This window comes from Salvia splendens, chromosome 13 (assembly GCF_004379255.2).
Source record: "Salvia splendens isolate huo1 chromosome 13, SspV2, whole genome shotgun sequence".
Lineage (NCBI taxonomy): Eukaryota > Viridiplantae > Streptophyta > Magnoliopsida > Lamiales > Lamiaceae > Salvia > Salvia splendens.
In genome coordinates this window covers 2,764,548-2,783,992 of record NC_056044.1, presented here as the reverse complement: position 1 = coordinate 2,783,992, position 19,445 = coordinate 2,764,548, and the positions used below count along the sequence as shown (strand labels likewise).

At 33.2% G+C, this 19,445-nt stretch overlaps 2 protein-coding genes across 18 annotated transcripts; one reads left to right on the top strand and one right to left on the bottom strand.

Moving 5' to 3' along the window:
- Positions 1-4,542: 4,542 nt before the first annotated feature.
- Positions 4,543-9,994, bottom strand: LOC121761499. Of its 17 annotated transcripts, none has more exons than XR_006042010.1 (5): positions 9,321-9,462; positions 7,636-9,179; positions 7,441-7,519; positions 7,269-7,356; positions 4,543-6,815 (listed from the first exon to the last, which is right to left on the bottom strand). XR_006042010.1 is itself a non-coding variant. In XM_042157144.1 (5 exons), exons 2-5 carry the CDS (start codon positions 8,549-8,551, stop codon positions 7,295-7,297), a joined length of 288 nt encoding a protein of 95 aa, XP_042013078.1. In that variant the 5' UTR covers positions 8,552-9,179; positions 9,321-9,462; the 3' UTR covers positions 7,233-7,294. The 17 variants fall into 17 exon arrangements, 4 of the variants coding, with proteins under 4 accessions (XP_042013078.1, XP_042013079.1, XP_042013076.1 ...); XR_006042015.1 differs by having other exon boundaries at positions 8,429-9,179; XM_042157144.1 differs by lacking the exon at positions 4,543-6,815 and having other exon boundaries at positions 7,233-7,356; positions 7,636-7,659; positions 8,429-9,179.
- A 5,887-nt stretch (positions 9,995-15,881) lies between these two features.
- On the top strand, positions 15,882-18,824 carry LOC121762842 (homeotic protein knotted-1-like). Its single transcript, XM_042158848.1, has 5 exons — positions 15,882-16,550; positions 16,649-16,774; positions 17,000-17,117; positions 18,066-18,322; positions 18,392-18,824. The coding sequence occupies exons 1-5, from the start codon at positions 16,212-16,214 to the stop codon at positions 18,599-18,601; spliced, it is 1,050 nt and encodes a 349-aa protein (XP_042014782.1). The 5' UTR covers positions 15,882-16,211; the 3' UTR covers positions 18,602-18,824.
- Positions 18,825-19,445: the final 621 nt, after the last annotated feature.

Genomic DNA, 19,445 nt, shown 5'->3' with positions numbered 1-19,445 from the left:
TAATTAGTGATTATTCTCATCCAACCCCTTTAATAACGTTTGCATTTGATTAGATAAATTTTGAATATGCTTAAGATCTAATATTACAAACGAGATAGATCAATTAGTAATTTACTCTCATCCAACCTTTTTTATTAATGTAAGTAACCAATTGTTTCATTTGGTTAGTAAGAGAAATACCAACGACATTAGTCTTGATTGAGATAAATCAAACCTCGTCATTAAGATTTAATGTTGCAATGTAAAAATAACAACACCTCTTAAAGTGACACAGTGACTTGAAAACCGGACCGCACCGGCCGGTCGGACCGGTTCGGCAGCGAACCTGCGTCCATTACAGTCCGGTTCATCGCATAAAACCGCCAGCACATTGAGCCGTATTGAACCGGATGAGCCGGCCAGTTCGACCATGAACTAATTTTAATAACATATTGTAATTCACTAAATTGTAATGTTATAAATATAAATTTTGATAAAATTCAACCATATCTTGTTATAAATTTCTATATATTTATATAATATATATTTAATTGTATATGCTACAGTAAAACGACCCGACCAGTGGTTGAATAGGTCCGACCAGTTAAACCGTGAACTAGTAGCTTTGTCGGTTCGCTTACCAGTCTGGTTTTCAAAACATTGCACTCCACCATCTCACTTCATTTATTACACACTCCACCAATTTCTTAAAACTCATGTCATAAATTATTCTAACTCCTAAACTGGGGACGGATGGAGTATTACATAATTGTGATATTATGGAGATACGTAAAATAATTTGTTAATTATGAAGTATAAATTAATTATTGAACTATAAATGCAAGAAAATTAGCAAATAGAATTATTCCAAAAATAAAAAAATATGAGTACAAATTTGAGTACTCCCAAATCTCTCGAAACACACTAAATATTACTAAGAATTACTGCATAGCAGTAGTATACTTATATAAAGTTTTCCCTAGATAAAAATAGATGTTAGTACCCATGCACACAGCTGTAAATTCATTTGTCTTCTTCTCCCTCTCTCCTTCACCTTCCTCCCTTCTTCTTTCTGAAAAAAAAATGTTGACATTGGCAGCCATGATGGGATTGCTATTTTGGGGGAATTCAAACGTCTCCCTCTCTCCTTCACCTTACTCCCTTCTTCTTTCTGAAAAAAAAATGTTGACACTGGCAGCCATGATGAGATTACTGATTTTGGGGGAATTCAAACGTCTCCCTCTCTCATTCACCTTACTGATTTTGGGGGAATTCAAACGTCTCCCTCTCTTTCTGAAAAAAAAAATGTTGACACTGGCAGCCATAATAATAATAATAATAATAATAATAATAATATTAATAATAATAATAATAATAATAATAATAATAATAATAGTAGTAGTATAATTTATTTTACTATGTTAAAATTATATTAATTTTAGTTTTATTTTTCAGTTTTGAAATTATATTTTTTGGTATACAGGTATTCTAAATGGTATATCGAAATTTCGGTATACCAAAATTCGGTATACCGAACTTTTGAAACAATAACGATATGAAATTCTTTCATATCGATATTTTCGGTATGATAACGAAACAAAATCTTTGATACGGTATATCATATCGACCCAGCCCTAATCTTCATTGTACATTCCAAAGAAAACTCAAATAATTTTGAGTATCCAAACATCCATATTTCACTACTCCTACACTCCACTCATTCTTATTGTAGATTCCAAAGCAAACACAACTAATTTTGGGTATCCAAAAGTCCATATTTAACTATAAATAGTGAGTCCTATTCTCTACACTCCACTCATTATTCATTGTTAACAATGGCTGATCGTAAAAGCTCCAAACATACCCCATTCAAGAAAAATACTCCCACAAAAAGTCCCAAACCCAATACCCCAAATAGGAACCTAACTCCGAAAAGGGAGTATGCTACGACGTACGAAACACCAACAAAGAAGCAAAAGTTGAGCCTTTATGAACCATCTCCCACCAAAAGTTTGGAAGCCTTGTACAGGAGCCTCAAAGAAGCCCAGACAAAATTGAAGCAAGAAGTGAACGAGTTGTTCCGCCGGCTTTCATCGGTTGGTAACGACCAACCAATTGATGGCTTGCTATTGGACGACCCTCCTTTGTTGAAGTTGTATGATATATTTATGGACATGAAGCTGGGTACTACACAAAAGGATCAAGAAGGATCTTCCAGCCTATTCCCTGTGGTGTTAACCCAAGATAGCTCAAGCGATGTTTAATTCAGTTCACTACTATGTTCTAAGCATTTCGTTTATTTTGATTTCCGTCGATGTTTAATTCAGTTTACAATGTTCTAAGTAGTTTATTTTCTTCTCTGGACTTATTTTGTTTTCTGCAATATGATTTCAATATCATCTTCTTAGTATTTGTCCTATTTAATGTAATTGGTGATCTTCATTATGTATATTCTGCAATGTGAAAGTCTCCATTTGTTTGCACAGTAATTTTGAGTTAAAATTGATGGAAATATCATTCCTCAACTCCAATAAATCAAGGATAAAAGTTTAAAAACTTGGTGGATGTTGAATTAACCCCAACAATTAATTAAGACTTTAATCGAACACTTGGTGTGTATATATCATTCTGCATTAATTAAAGAAGAATTTAAATAATTGGCTATTTATTTTATACTAGTATATTCTAAGTGAATTTTTATTTATTTTCGCTTATCAGTGTATTTAACTTGTTTCGTCCCATGACTAGCAATTTTTTAACTTCAATTCCCGTTATTTTATCTGCCATTTTGTTTTCCTTTAATTTCCATGCTTCCTATTGTGGTGGGGCCTTCAATTTGTAGATATATTTTCTCATCACTAATATGAATGAGAAATTGTTTTCAATAAGAGCCCAAAGAGGGAAGATGACCAACAGATTTTGAAGGAGAAAAAATCGTAACAATAGACGAAATAGGAATATGGAAATAGACGAGAGAGAATATTTATAAAAACTTATACTCCTAATAAAGAGAGAGAAAATTAATGATATAAAGCAAATTCAACGTAGATTCTCAACTATTAGTTACTATATTCTTACCCCTAAATAATGTTTAACCAAAATGAAATTTGCGCCCTTTCCACCAATTCTGGCATTGCGCCATGATTGAATAAGTGAAATTAATTATTTTGATATTTTGATCAAGCACAGTCTGTCATCAAGATTGACTGATTTTGCAGTGAATACTGATATATTTATGTTGTGTTAATATTTTAATGTAAGTTAGGTTACTATTGACTGATTGCATCTTACTTTGATTTAATTAAAATTTTATACAAGATATCTCTTACTTTAATATATTAAATAAATATATATTCTCCTACAAGATTTAATCTCACAAATTTCGATGCTATTTAGCAATGCAAAGTAGATATTCATCAAATCAATTTACCAAATTTAAATTTATGAAATTAGATCAAAAAAATAATCACATGTTCCTAACTCATCTATTTAACTTTTTCTCCTTTGCTTTATAAAATATTAGAGTTTTTAGCTTTACTCACTATATCATAAAACAAATTAAATTTGATATACGATATACTAATAATTTGATTTTAAGAATTTAATAATTTGTAACTTAATTCTCTACTTTTCAAAATTAGATTTTTTAAAATATTGCAGTCTGAACTTCACAGAAAAAAACCTCTTCAAAAAATTTATAATACATTGATATTATTATTGCTTATTTCAAGCATTATGGTTGTGTATTAGTGTACCTTCAGATAAGCTTTGTTTTGCTGCACATTCAATATTCAAAATCATAAAATAGTAAAAGTGCTAAAATATAGTGTACGCAATATTTTTATATTAATATATTAATTAATATTTTCATTTAATTTAGGTTAATATATCGTACATAATAACGTACATAGTGCTACTACTAAAAGATCTAAGTGTACGCAATATTTTTATATACTTATATACTTCCCATGTCCCATAAAAATATGTGCACTTTCCATTTTCGTCCGTCCCACAAAAGTATGTACATTCCATTATTTAATAATATAAGTTCCACTATCCACTAACACTATTTTAACTACCATTCACCTCCTCTCTCTTACTTTACCAATTTTTTCTTAATTCTCGTGCAGTCCTAAATGAACATATTTTTTTAGGACGGAGGGAGTATTATTTTAGTTTACTAGTATATCATAGGTAGTAAGATATACGTTTTCTTTTCTTAGCAAAAATTAGGAATTTTAATAACAAATTAGATGCTATAATACTTAATTTTTAATTATATTTTATATAATATATTAAGTACTAATATTTTTTAATGTATTTTAGGTTAATAAGTACTCCGTATATCGTAACTAGTAAGATACACGTTTTCTTTTCTTAAACAAATTACATGTTATGACACTTAATATTTAATTAAGTAATTCTTTCCTTTCTCAACTCTCAATCTTCTCTCTCGGCCTATCCCTTCACCGATCTTCTTACTCTTCAATTTCCGGCAACAGATCGACGCCGCCACCGCTCTTCGTGCTTCAGACCTCACCCCGCCCGCCCCTTTCATTTTTCTTTTTCCCTATTCGCACTTTCTCTTCTCTTTCCCTCATTCCTCAACTTTCAATTAGGGAATCTAGGGTTTTCTAACCTCGCCGCCACGGCGCCACCCACCATTTTGGTATGGTCCTCCGACGTGGCGGAGTTTTGGCGGTGAAGAGAGGTGTCTTTACCTTCTTGAGCCATTTTCAGACTTTAACTTTTTGGATATGGGTTTGTGGGTTTGAAGATAGAATTGCATTTGAGTTATGGATTGCTGTTCTCTGCATTTTGATTTTGAAATTTTTGATTGGGAATTGCATTTTTATTTTTAGGTTTGTGAGTTTTATTGCTGTCAATGTTTAATTTTTGATATGAAGTTATAATTTCAAAGTTGGAGAATGCAAGTTTTAGGATATTCTTCAATTTTGTTGGATTTTTGCAGATTTGGGACTCTTCGATTTTTTGTTTTTTTGGATTTTTTATTGTGTTCGATATTGGAAGATGAACGGATGGTCGATTTTCAGGATTAACAAAATGAATCCCAAAAAATAAGTAAAAATTGATGAAGATGATAAATTTGATGAATCTAGCAAAATAATTGGATGGGTCGAGCTATATTTGATGGAATGGATTAATCCAAAAAATTGGATGAATTTTAAAAATAAAACACAGTATTATGTTCTCTCTCTTAATTTAAAGCATTATGGTTGTGTATTAGTGTACCATCAAATTAGCTTTGTTTTGCAACACATTCAATATTTAAAATCGTAAAAACAGTAAAAGTGCTAAAATATTGTGTACACAGTATTTTTATATAATATATTAATTAATATTTTAATATAATTTGTACAGTACATAATATTATAAATATGTTCTGGTACATCTTACTTTAATTTAATTTGAAATGTGCAGAACATTGAGGTCATGTTTTAAAAATTTGTGAATTAATTTTTTACTTTTTTATCCATATCTTTAAATTCAAATTTGAAAAATCCTAAAAGGGAGGGAGTTCAAAAATTGAAAAAGGCTGAAGGATAATATAGTCATTTTAATATATCCACTAACTGCATTTAATATTTTAATATATAACTAATACATAAAATTACTAATATATCCTTATTTGGTTGTCCAAATTTTGGTTGATTATCAACACTCTATTTTTAATATTCATTGAAATCATCATAAACCCTATATGTCTAAGCCCAATTTCCCATATGTCCACACATTAATTCTATTACGACATTTTTCGGGAACTAACGACTCACTTAAAAGTTAAAGTACTCCTTATATTTTAATAATAATAAGTACCCCCTCCGTTTCTTAATATTTGAGGCAAAAGTTTTCGACACAGAATTTTAGAAAGTAATATTAAGTGTGTTAAATAAATAGATAAAAAAAATAAAAGAGAAGAAAAGGTTGAAAAAATAAAGTATAAAGTGAATAAAGTAAGAGAGAGTAAATAAGAAAGAGAAAAAGTTATCATATGTGGAAATGACACAACTACAAAGGAACTTCTCGAAATGGAAAAATGACTCAACTATGAAGGAACGAAGGGAGTACTAGTGAAGGACAAACTATATTAAGAAATCCAAATGTGAAATAATGAAAGGGTAAATATTCAAAAAATTGGACAAGCTATAAATATTATTCTAAAAATTATAGAATTTTGCATTTTTTTTATTAATTTTAAAGATCGTTAAAAATCATGAAGTTTGATAGCACGGGGACCTTATTGGGGATCAAATTTTGCACTTTGGATATAACTTATTCTAGTTATAAATTTTTTTACACTTAACTATCTCTAGGTAGATGTCCCCAATATATAAAGGATACGTTTATGGGGTGTTCGGTTGCTAAGATTAAATCTATGATTAAATATGTATCATGTTTGGTTAATAAGATTGAATCCTACATCTTAATCCTAGATGAATAGTCTCATGATAATTAGTCATAGCCTCCCCCTCCAACTAAAATATTCTCACAACTTAATCCTAGATGGATAGTCTCATGATATTAGTCATGACAACCGAACGCCACCTTAGAGTATGAGGTAGATACAGTTCATGCCTCTAAATTTTAACAAGGAAGAACCTTGATCTATCTTAGATCGTCTTCCAAAAGCAATTAAGAGCATCCGCATCGCCATCTCGATGCGGGCTCGGATTCGTCTCAGAGAGACGAGCTATCATCGAGATAGTGATGCAGCCCTCCCGTCACGTCGTGTGTCCCTCCGCCTCGATGAAGCTGGCGAGCTCTGGCGCGAGGCGTGACGCCCACTCGCCGGCCTGCGAATGGGCGTCGTCATGCTGACACAATAAATAATTTTTTTTAAAAAAAATTGATTTTCCAAAAAAAAATTTAAAAATAAAATTTTAAAACCGTAACATTACCGTTTGAATTTATTTTTTTTATTTTAATTTTAATTTTTTTAAACGAGTATCTGGCAAGACAACTTGGTATTCTGCCTCAAACGGGCCACCTTCGGGGGATGATTCACCGGCAGCGTAGTTTTTATAATTTAAGTGTGCAATTTTTAATTTCTAGTATTTTAAGAATTTGTTGGAAATAAAAATAAAAAATGAAATTGAATGAATAGTTAAAGGATGAGATGGTTAAGAGATAGATGGTTGCATGTGTTGTCTCTTAGTTAAGAGATGAGGTAAAAGTGCAATGTGACCCATAAATAGTTAAGGGATGAGATGGTAGTGAGATAAGGATGTGGATGGCCTAATTAATTTGTTTATCACATAAGAAATTACCTTTTCAACAAAATTAACAATAGAGGTTAAATTGGAAGTGGACAGTCATATGTTGTAGTATGAGAGATGATGCAAAGTAAGTTTGAACCTACATAGGCAAAAATCACCATTACTTCAGTAACTCATTCCTCGTTGGCTCGAGAAAACAATACTCCATATGTTACACGATCACCTGATAGTGTCCGATTACTTGCCTGAATCGTGGTGTAGGCGAGAGGCCCTTGTAGATTGTACTGAAACCTGCGTAAAACCTGTCATGGTTGCAACCAATCTGAGAAAAAATGATATACTTAAAGAGATGATGATGGTTCGAATAAAACAAGGATACGATCGAAACTGGTGGTTCATGGTTGCTAAGGCTCCGCACCTTATAAACAACTGCAATGCAGATCTGGAACGAGATTAAGAATCAGTAGTTTTATGTAAAAACTCAACACTTGGAAGAAAAGGCGACTCACAAGTGACATGAACTTGATCATCACAGCTTGGAGAAAGCAAATGATTCGAGCATGCATAGAAGCAATCTAAATGATCGATCAAATGATCAAGTACAAGGCATGTGATGTGCAATAGAATTTCTCGGAAAGAGAAGATAAATCTACACATGAGATGCATATTTTAGATCATGCATATATCAAGTACACATTGTCGAAAGCAATCGTAGGCCAACTGATGCATAAGACAGTCCAAGAAAATTGCAATAAATCCATTCTGAGTGAAAGAGAAGACATCTAACAAGGACAACCTGTCTGCGACCTCTAGCTCAAAGACGAGGTGTTACGGAGGTCATGAAATTCATAGGTTCAAGTCCAGCTATTATCCCTCTTGTTTTCTCTACATTCGCCATTTTTGTCAGAATCTTTTCTTGTCAAATCTTGTTGGTAAAGCACAGCATAAGAGAGTGACCCACAAAAGAATTCTTCTCAAGATTTGAATGACAAACAACAGCAGAAATCAGCTAGAGATTCAGTCATTAAAATGATGATTTAAGCTGTATTTCTAAAGGAGATTTTGATCTAGTGAAGGCTCTAGTGACCTAGTCATTTATGCTTGATGGATAGAAGGTGAAAACAAGAACTAAGGTGATCATATATTGATGATTCATGTGGAGATTACGATATATAATGAAAAAAAGTCTCTTTTGTAGGATATAAACAGACCTCATCGGCTAATCTCTTCCCCATAGCGTCAACTCCACCGAGTGTCAACATTGAAGCGTTGGATTCACTGCCTGGATATACCAACTTGATTTGAAACATTACATTTAAAGCTTTTGGCTTCATTCATCTACTTTCTAGCAATGACAGTAAAACAAGTTTTATTTGAAAGAATACTAAAATAAACATAGCTTCAGAATTTCGATTAATCAAGGTCTATCTAGTACAGAATTATGTAATCTCATGAGCACTAATAAGATGTGCATTATTCCGTGCTCGAGCAATAGAGCTAAACACTATGTTACTACATTTCGAGAAGTTCTAAAGCACCAACGAAGAGAAGATTTATATGTAAAAGACGATAAAGTGCCCTTGCCGTTTGCATTGTATCATAAAATAACTTAGCACCGCAGATGAGACCAAGCTTGTTTCGACTCAAGTAGTTACTCATAACAAACTAAGAAGCCTCATCAGTTATATGTCATCATTGAGGCATTCTTAACTTTCAATAATTCAATACACAAAATTTACCACAATCAATAAGCCCTGAGACCTTGGACATCGAAACTAAACTATAACATCAAGAATTTGCATTTTGCTTGATGATAATGAACAACAATGGAAACGAATAGGCAATAACACAATCAAACAAAAGAAAAGGCAAAATCAGACAACATCGAACTCATAAAGCACAACAACTTCGCTAGGATAAACCTTCACAAATTGCTTCGCCGCATATCTCCAGTTTTGATCACTGCACAGATTTGAAGCATCAATCATGTTAGAGTTGCCAAAAAAATCATAACTCTGAAAGCATAAATATAGCAAAATCAAAACAGTCATTTCATCAAACACTTTAACTACAATTGACAAAACATTCTCTAGAACATCAAACCTTCCAATAATTCCACTGACCAAAACATTCTCTTAGAAACGTCGAAACCTCTAACATCGGCTTCTCAGCTAATTATTTCCTCCAAATCCATCTCTAATTTCGTGATTATTTTGCTATCCCGCGCCTCTATATCATCCTTGATTTGTAACAGAAAATAGACAACTCTTTGCAATTACTGCATTTGAAATCTGTTAAATTTATTTATTGCTTATATTGGATATTGTTATTAGATTGAACTCTTAAACAATGGGGTAATTTTAATAAAATTACCAGAAATAAATAACGTGTAAAGTTTATTTAATTTTGTATTTGGACTTCGCCTATGGAAGATTGATGCAAGGGTAAATAAACGAGGTAGAAATGCCACCCGACCAAATTTGTGAGATGCATATCGCTGTGTTTTGAGGAAAATTCTGCAGGCTTGGACAGGCCATAATGAAAAACACAGCCTAGCATGATAGGTTAACTATGATACCAAATACTTCAAAATAGTTATATAAGTATCTAAATAATTAATGATCTAAAAATAAAAAAAAAAGAGTTTGGTACCTCATATGCATTAAATTAACCAGAGGTTACCAATAAATAGATTCTACAATATGTAATATATAGAGTAGTAATCATGTAACCATGGGCACAGTAAGATGTTTTAGTTGATATTAAGCATAATAACCAGAGGTTACCAATAAATAGATTCTACAATATGTAATATATAGAGTAGTAATCATGTAACCATGGGCACAGTAAGATGTTTTAGTTGATATTAAGCATATTATGCGTTTGCGTATCAATATGTTAGGTAAAAGAGGAACATAATCTTTATAATGGAATTCCTTGCAACTTCTCAACCAGATAATCTCGAATTTGACATATGTGGCTCATAAGCTTAAGATTATATTTCAAAGATTTAATTATTTCTCTTGTAGAATTAATTCTCCAATAGATGGATAATGCATCCCAAATAAATCTTGAAATCAGAATACATTCGAATACAGTATTACTACTCCCTCCTTTTGTAATATAACGGCTCTTTCTATCATTTTAATACTGCATAGGCCCTCTATTAATTGACCCTAATGTTCTTTTTTTTTTCCATTTTCAATTAATTAACACCCTTACTTACTATTTTTAGTAATAGACACTACATTTTATTAACTCATTACACTCACATTTTATTATAAAATTAATATATAAAAATAGGACTCACGTTACATTAACTTTTTCCACTTACTTTCCACTATATTTTCTTAAAACATGTCAAGTTAATCGGTGTCAGTTATTGGGGGACGGAATGAGTACATCCCAAATTTTACTTTCCAATTTTGGGAACAATATTAAATAATGAATGGAGTATAACAAAATATTACTTCCTCCGGTATAACAAAATATTACTTCCTCCGCCTTATCATAAACAACTTATATTCCTTTTCGAAATGTATCAACTAAAATGAGTCATTTTCTTTTTAGATAAAAATATCTCTATGTACTCATATATTTCCTCCGTCTCTAATAATAAATGTCACACTATCCTTTCTAGTTTGCCCCATAAATGATGTTGTATTTTTTTTAAAAAAAATTCTCTCACATTTATATAAATATAGTACTACTATTTTTTCTTCTACTTAATATACAAAAGTGATAAAATAATATCTCTTAAATTTAATTTCTTAAATGTATCATCTATTATAGAAGGAAAAGAAAATAAAGAAATATGTTTAACTATCTAAACATCGCCTATTTAAAGTTTTAAAATATTTACCGATGTCCAATGAATATGGTTCCACCACCATCAAATCAACAGTTGTAATAACTTTTTTGATTAGATACAATTGCAGAATATATAATTTATATTGTGTCCATATGCTAAATTCATGACTATTTACTTGTATAAATATTTTTTAATTTACACAAGTGATAAATATAGTAGTAATATTTTCTCTATCTATGATTGTAAGTACTGGTAAGTTCATACATATTTTAATAAACATCAAAATTAATATGTAGAAAAATGATAATGGAATTAGAATCTCATTTTTATATAGTACTTCCTCCGTTCCTTATCAGTAGAGACATTTCTTTTTGGCACATAGTTTAATAATAGTGTGTTAAATGAATGGTGAAAAAAGTAAGAAAAAATAAAGTAAGAGAGATGAAGAGATAATAAAGTAATAAGGAGAATTATTTTTGCCAAAAATAGAAATGACTCAATTAACTTAAAACTTCTCAAAATAAAAAAATGACTCTATTAACATGGAACAGAGGGAGTATAATTTTACAATAAAATATAAATAATACTTTTATTAGTTAGTGAAATGTGAACCCCATTTACTATTAATAATAAAAGTAAACTGACGCTCTTAATATTAAATGAACCGAAATGATAAACCGAAACTTTTAATCGCCGACAAAAAAATAAAATTGATCACCTTTCAATCAACAATTATAAATGAATTAATTCGATTTCTCATTTGAATATTGATTAATTGAAACGTATTGTTTCACTTGGGAACCTAACCCCTTATTCATAATATTAATCTCTAATTTGATTAGCAAATTCTCATTATAAAATATTGCATAACTTAAAAAATCATTTGATCTAAAATATTTCTAGGTTAGAGACTTTAATAAATTTTTACTTTCTGAGGTAATCACAGTAGTGTTTCGAATTTAAATATATTAATGAAAAAGATTGATGGTATAGGAGTTGTAGGTATGTTGGGGGACAGCTCCCGCGCTGTTTTCGCGCGCTCGACTCCAGATAGGATAGGTGGGGGCCCACTCCCACCTCCACTCTCTGCACCACTCAGTATTTTATTTTTAAGTGAGTATTTATTTTTTTGTGATAATTATCAATAATCGTATTTTATGTGCTTTTAATTTATAAACACCGTACAATGACGACTCCTTCACATGAGTAAAGTTAAATGTACAATTTAGTTTTGTACGATTATAGTACTCTTAGAGCATCCACAATAGCGCCTAGCGCACCGCTTAGCCGAGCGCCGGCGCTAGGCGGTCTATTGCAGCCGCCCAGCGATTTTCGCGGAAAAAACCGCCTAGCGCTCGGCGGTTCCGTGGCGCTAGGCGATCCGCTAGGCGCTATTGCAGCGTCCGGATCGCCTAGCGCACCGCCTAGCGCGAATTTTTAATTTTTTTTATTTCCGAAACACTATATATACGCGACTAGCCCGACATGCGCCAAACGAAAGCTCATATTCGACTCCAAAATGATTTAATTGAAGAGTTATGGGCGCGGAGGATTGCACGGCAGTAGTTTTTTTGTTAATTATGTAATTTTTTTTAATTAATGTACTTTTTAAATTTTAATAATATTATTGAATTTTCTCGTATATGTATCGTAAATTAAATTGCGTATTTTGTGTGATTGTTAATTATTTGTTTTATACATAATTTTGAGTGATGTGGCTATTGATGTGGGTGGGCTATTTATGATGTGGCTAGGCTATGGCTGGGCTATTTATGATGTGGCAGGAGGATTTTTAGTGTTGATGACGTGGCAGAAGGAGTTTGTGGCTAGGCTATGGCTGAGCTATTGCTGGGCTATTCCTATTGTGGATGACCTTATTACATATCTTTTATTTGATTGATGAGATTAAATCATACTCCATCTGTTCCACATTAATAAAGTCATTTCCATTTTTAGTAAAAGTCAACATATTTTTTCACACTTATTTTACGCTCTCTTACTTTATTCTCTATTCATCTCTCTACATTTTTCATTTCCCACTTTACTCTTCATTTACTTAACTCACCTAACACAATTTTTCTTAATCTCCGTGCCCAAAAGAAACACCTCCATTACTATGGAACTGAGGGAGTATAATTTAATTAGTTATTAGCTCATTACTCCAATAAAAAAATATACTCTCTCTGTCCCATTAGAAACAAAACGTTTTCCTTTTTGGTCTGTCTCATTTAAAAAGAAATGTTTCCAAAAATGGAAACAATACTATCTCTACTTTTTCTTCTCTTTTACTTTACTCTGTATTCATTAACTCACAAAATAATACTACCATAATGTAACGTATGTCTATATTTACAGAATTGCTTAATGATCTTATCCGTGACTCTATCATTCTACTATATTAAAATCCAAAATTAATACGTAGTTTTTTCGATTGATTTCAAAATTATCGGAAGGACCAAATGAGCAAATTTCTCTAACGTTTAATACGAATAAAATTGTAAAATTCTTGGCCTTAGGAATACTAGTTAGACAATCAAACAATATGATTATATTTGATTTCCAATGTGTGCTTTCAATTATCTATATACCTTTGATTAGATTTCTACTAGAAAGCATATTAGTAGAATTTATCGGCAGCAAAAACAAAAGTAAAACCATTAAAGATGAAAAGGAAAAGAAAATCATCGACATGTAGCATATTAATTAATTATATAAACCTTGATATCATGTCAAAACCTAGAAAGGGATGCATCTCCTAATTAATTATCTTCCTAATTTTAGTCAATTCTCCTGTAGACTTAACTGCCTTTCCTGTTCAAGTAATAAAAAAGTGTTCATCATTACTTGAACTAAAAAAGGATTAGGATTGGATTAGCCGATTAATAATGCTTAGCAGCTGGACCAATTAAAGTAAATGGTTTCATTATGTGAAAGATGCTAAACCACGTAACATTTTACTGTAGGATTAGCCATTTGTCTTGTTGGATTCTTGCTAGATGCTTTTAATTAATTATACTTATTTGTTGCTTTGTTAGGGCATCTACAATGGGGCACCCTAAGGCGCGCCCTATGGCGCGCTACGTCAGCAGTTTTATCCCCATACCCTCTGCAATGGGGCGCTCTAAGGCGCGCTATAAGCATTTTATTTTATTTAAATATTTAAATAACAAAAAATTGAGAAAAACTTCATTTCATATATAAAAAATAATACATTACAATACGAATTTTAAAAAATACGCAAAATCAACGACGGCGGTTACGGGCCCACATTTCTTCAACCATGTCGTTCATGAGTTGCGCATGGTCTTGTTGGTTGCGCATTGAACAAGTGAATGAGAAACGAGGTTTAAATAAAAATAAAAATAAAAATAAAAAACGCGTGGCATCGTCCGCGACCATCGTCTACCGATCCCGCAATGGGGCGCCTGATGGCGCGGACGATGGTCTATCGTCCGCACCCATCGTCCGCCGAGCCCACAATGGCGGGGACAATAAGCCATCGTCCGCACTTCAACCGCGGACGATGCATCAGGCGTGGGCGTAGGGCGCGGACGATGGCGGACACTCACAATGGGGCGGACAATGACGCCCGCAGACGATGACACGCATCGGGCGTCCTATGGTGGATGCCCTTAGGGATTACTCATTTTACTGTTGGATTAGGCATTATATTTTGCTTTAAAATACGCGTCGTGTACTGTTAAAACGTAGATATACCGGCGGCTACGATTGTGCGATGAGAGAGAGAGAGAGAGTGACAAGAAAACATGGGGGTGTCATATCTCAATGCAAGATTAGAAATGCGTTGTATTGACATAGAAGTGAAGAGAGGGAAATTAAAGCTGATAAAAGGGAGCAATGAAATGATAGGAAATGTCACCTCTTGCTTCAATGGGTCCGCATATTCAAAAATTAATCATAGTTATAATGAAGGTAATATAATAAATACCTACATTTTACTTCTCTTACACGAGGGATAGAGAGATTAGTTTAAACTTTCATAACCATCATATTGGTATTGCGCGGAATCTTAATTAAAAAACTAATGTAGACCAGATTATAACCAACAGAACTTTTGTCATACACTCAATTTTTCTCTCTTTATTTTATATAGTTGAAAATATTCTTATTTATCCAATCCAAACAATACGATTTCTTATATTTTGATAAGCTATAGTTTATTCTCTTTTAATCAGTCTAATCAATGTAAAACTTCATTGTACTAACTACTCCCTTCTCATACGGAAGATGATCTATTTTCTTTTTAGCTTGTCCAAATCAAAATGACTCATTACTTAATATGAAAACACCTATATCTCAACTTTATTCCATTTCTCTTACTTTACCCTCTACTCTTTACGCACAAAATATAACGAGGGAGTAGTATTAATTAAATCAACTAATATTTCTACCAACTATCGAATTAATTTATCCAGGTGATAATGAATTTGACTGAAAGTCACTTAATTCACAACTGCTTTTCCACAATTTTATTTTCACTTACACTATTCATAGCATATATTTTAGCACGATAATGACCACTGATAATACTTTGTTTATACTATGAAAAAATAATGCGATTCAGCATTGTAAAAAATGAAATTGATTAATAAAGTTATTTATAAATAAAAATAAGATAAAAAAATTGTAAAGTGAAAGAATGTCAATTGGACTCCAATGGCTGGTAAAAATAAGTTTTAACCTCAAAAATCCTAATTTTAATTTCATAAAAAGTTTTACACTCTTGCATAGTAAAAACATGTCATGTTCAACGAATCGCAACACCTTTCTTAAGGATATTTAATTAGTGTTAATTAATCCCTATTTATTTAGAATAAAGTGTAGTTATGAAACTAAGTAAGTGGGAAACAAGGAAAAGAAAACAAAAAAAACTGCTTCAGTTGTCAATCGCTTCTTGTCAAAGCGGGTACTGTCATCTTTCCTTTCCAATAATTCTCCCAATTTCACTCAACAAATCTCCGTCTTGTCAACCACCGCACCTCCGCCCTCCCTCCGCCGCACTTCACCTCCATGCTGCCACAACGCTCTCCTCCTCCTCCTCCACTCTCACAACACACAAAATATCTCCGATTCACTTGATTTGATTCAGATTCTACCTAGGGTTTCATTTCTCGTCTTCTTCTCCATTTTCTGTATTTTCCGATCTCAATTCTCTCTCTCTAATGGAGGAATACAATCATGAGATGAGCGGGAGCTCGAATTCGAGGTGCAATTTTGTGTACGGAGACTCCTCAGTGTATGGAAGGAACGCCTTCCACATCCAATCGCCAGATTGCTACGATCATTCGGAACCGCAGCATCAGCATCCAACGGTCAAAACTGAATCGCGAAATCACGCGTCGCGGTTTCACTACGCTCCGGAGGCGGCGGAGGACTACCGCCGCCGCCACGACCGGAGGCAGGAGAATCACGATTCCGGCGAAGCGGAGTCTATCAAGGCTAAAATTATCGCCCACCCTCAGTATTCGAGCCTATTGGATGCTTACATGGACTGCCAAAAGGTTAGATATTTTTAGAGAGAGAGAGAGATATGTATTTGTTTTTTAATTTTCAATTTACATGCATTATTTTTCAAGTCTTAAAACTAAAATTTGCACAGGTTGGAGCGCCGCCGGATGTGGTGGCGCGGCTGGCGGCGGTTCGGCAGGAGTTTGAGGCGAGCCAGCGAGCTGCGGCGGCGGCCGGGAGAGATGTTTCCAAGGATCCGGAACTCGACCAGTTCATGGTGAATCTCTCTCTATACATAAAGCAAATTATAAAAAAAATAATCAAATTCTGTTTCGTCTGCAACTTTAAATATCATATATATAAAAAAATTAACTCTAAATTCTTAGCAATTCATTCACTGTGACCAAATCCAAACTTTGCGATTTCTATAACGACCAAATTTCACAATTTTTGGGCATAAAAAAATTCAAAATTAAGGGATTGGATTTGGTGGGAATTGCAGGAAGCATATTATGATATGTTAGTGAAGTATAGAGAGGAGCTGACGAAGCCGATTCATGAAGCCATGGAGTTTATGCGACGGATTGAGAAGCAGCTCAGCCTTCTCACCAAAAACTCTGGTATTTTATCTCTCTCTATTTTGGTGGAGTGAAGATAGATGAAGTATGATTAGTGGAGTTTAATTAGTGACAGATAAGATATCCAGTGATAATATTGCTCAGATTTATGATGTGCAGTGCAAAACTGGTAGTTGAAACTGGCCACTATCCGAAATGTGTTTTGACTCTCTTTCTCTCTCCTCTGTGTGCAAGGAATTACACCTTTCATTTCATTTATTACTGACTTTTTTGATTGCTAGTATTTTCCTAGAGAACAAAAACCTTGACTGATACAATCATTTTCCAACGCTTTGTCACTAGTGCCCAAATGCTCCAAACTTCATTTATTTCGATATTAGTACTCTCTTTTGAGCATGGAGGAGTAAAAGATAAAACCCTAATCACGAGGGTATACTATAAAAAGATACATAATCATTTGATTTTCTTTCCCATATACATATTTATTGATTTAGTCTGGTGTTTCATCACTTTTTTTAATCACTAATTGCCAAATTATGTAAACTCTATACAAAGTTGGAGTACTAAATTGTGAATGGCAATCTTTTCGGAAAAATAAAATAAATTGCAAATCAAGGTGAAATCGATGCACATCCATTCTGTTTATAGTATGTACAATCATTGAGAAGGGGAAAAGTATTCCTTATTGGAAATCTTTGGTTTCTCTTTTGGCAATTTTTATGTTCTTATTTGTTTTTAATTGATATTTATATTCTTGGCAATTTAGTTAGATATATTTCGTTTTAAAGTATTGTATCGGTTTAATTAGAAACGATGGAAATGATTTTTCCCTTCATTTTAGGATCAATTGGAAGTTATATTGTTATGTACTATATTATAGCTAACAAAATACTAACAAATCTAACTTGTTCGGTTATGGTTATTGAGTGTATAAAATCTACTCCAACGTTCTAACTTCTAACACATGTGTTCTTTGCTTTTTTCCAAAAGAGGAAAAATACGAGGGTGGGGCCTCGTCCGAAGAAGAGCACGAAGACAGCGCGGGAGAGTCGACAGAAGTTGCAAAGATCGATCCAAGAGCCGAGGACCGGGAGCTAAAGAACCACCTCCTGAAAAAGTATAGTGGCTACCTGAGCAGCCTCAAGCAGGAGCTCTCGAAGAAGAAGAAGAAAGGGAAACTCCCCAAAGACGCGAGGCAGAAGCTCCTCAGCTGGTGGGAGCTTCACTACAAATGGCCTTATCCTTCGGTATACATATCGTTTTCATCATCATTTTCACCGTCATCATCGTCGTGTTGAATATGAGTATTGGTGCAGGAGTCGGAGAAGCTGGCGCTGGCGGAATCGACAGGGCTTGACCAGAAGCAGATAAACAACTGGTTCATCAACCAGAGGAAAAGGCATTGGAAGCCGTCCGAGGATATGCAGTTCATGGGGATGGATGGGCTTCAGCACCCCCAGGCTGGGCCAGGGCTTTACATGGAGGGCCATTACTTGGGTGATGGGCCTTACAGATTGGGGCCGTGACGACGTTGTTTTCGTCGTCGTCGTCACGGCTTCCTCTGCCTTGTGGTGTTGGTTGTATTTTGAATGAGAGCTGCTGCTGCTGCTGATTTTGGTGATTGGTGGTGTTTTGACAGCTGAATCTTGTATTTATTGTTGTTATTGTTGCTAGATGTGTTATTCTATGAGACTGGTGTGCATATAATAAGTTTTATTTGTTTATTTGACTATTCTTTTCTTGGTGAAATTATGTGTTTGAAAAACCCTAGCTAGGTGTGTTGCTTTCGCTTTGGAGGGTGTTTTATATGAAGCCTTAGGTAAAGTTTTTGGCAAATAATTGAAGTGAGATGATATTTGCAAAGCTTGTCACAAAACTTTATATATCTTGAATAAGCTTTCACAGATCAGATTATTATTTGGAATTTGAGTTGAGACATTATATATAAGCATTTGTTTCGATAAACAAAAATCTCTACTGAAGAACGGTGAGATAGGGAAAATTGAGTTAATTCCATTGGAATTGAATGTATGAAAATTAAATATTGATCATAATTAATAAATTTTAGGACAAATTGCTAGGAAAATCATGGATTTACAAGTACCAGACAAGTCGTGAATTTTATCGTTTTTCTCAATAAATTTATCAAATAACCCAATCACGACATTTTTTGAAATTTGGCTGCACCAAATCAATAACATATTACAAATAGAAAATTTGAATATTTCATCATGATTAAAAGTTGTTAAAATTCATAGTTTTAGGTCTGAGAATACCTGTATTTATACAAATATTTGCCTATCGAAATTAGAAATTTTTACGTTTTGATTGGAATGGGTATGAATGCACATAATGAAATATAATAAAATG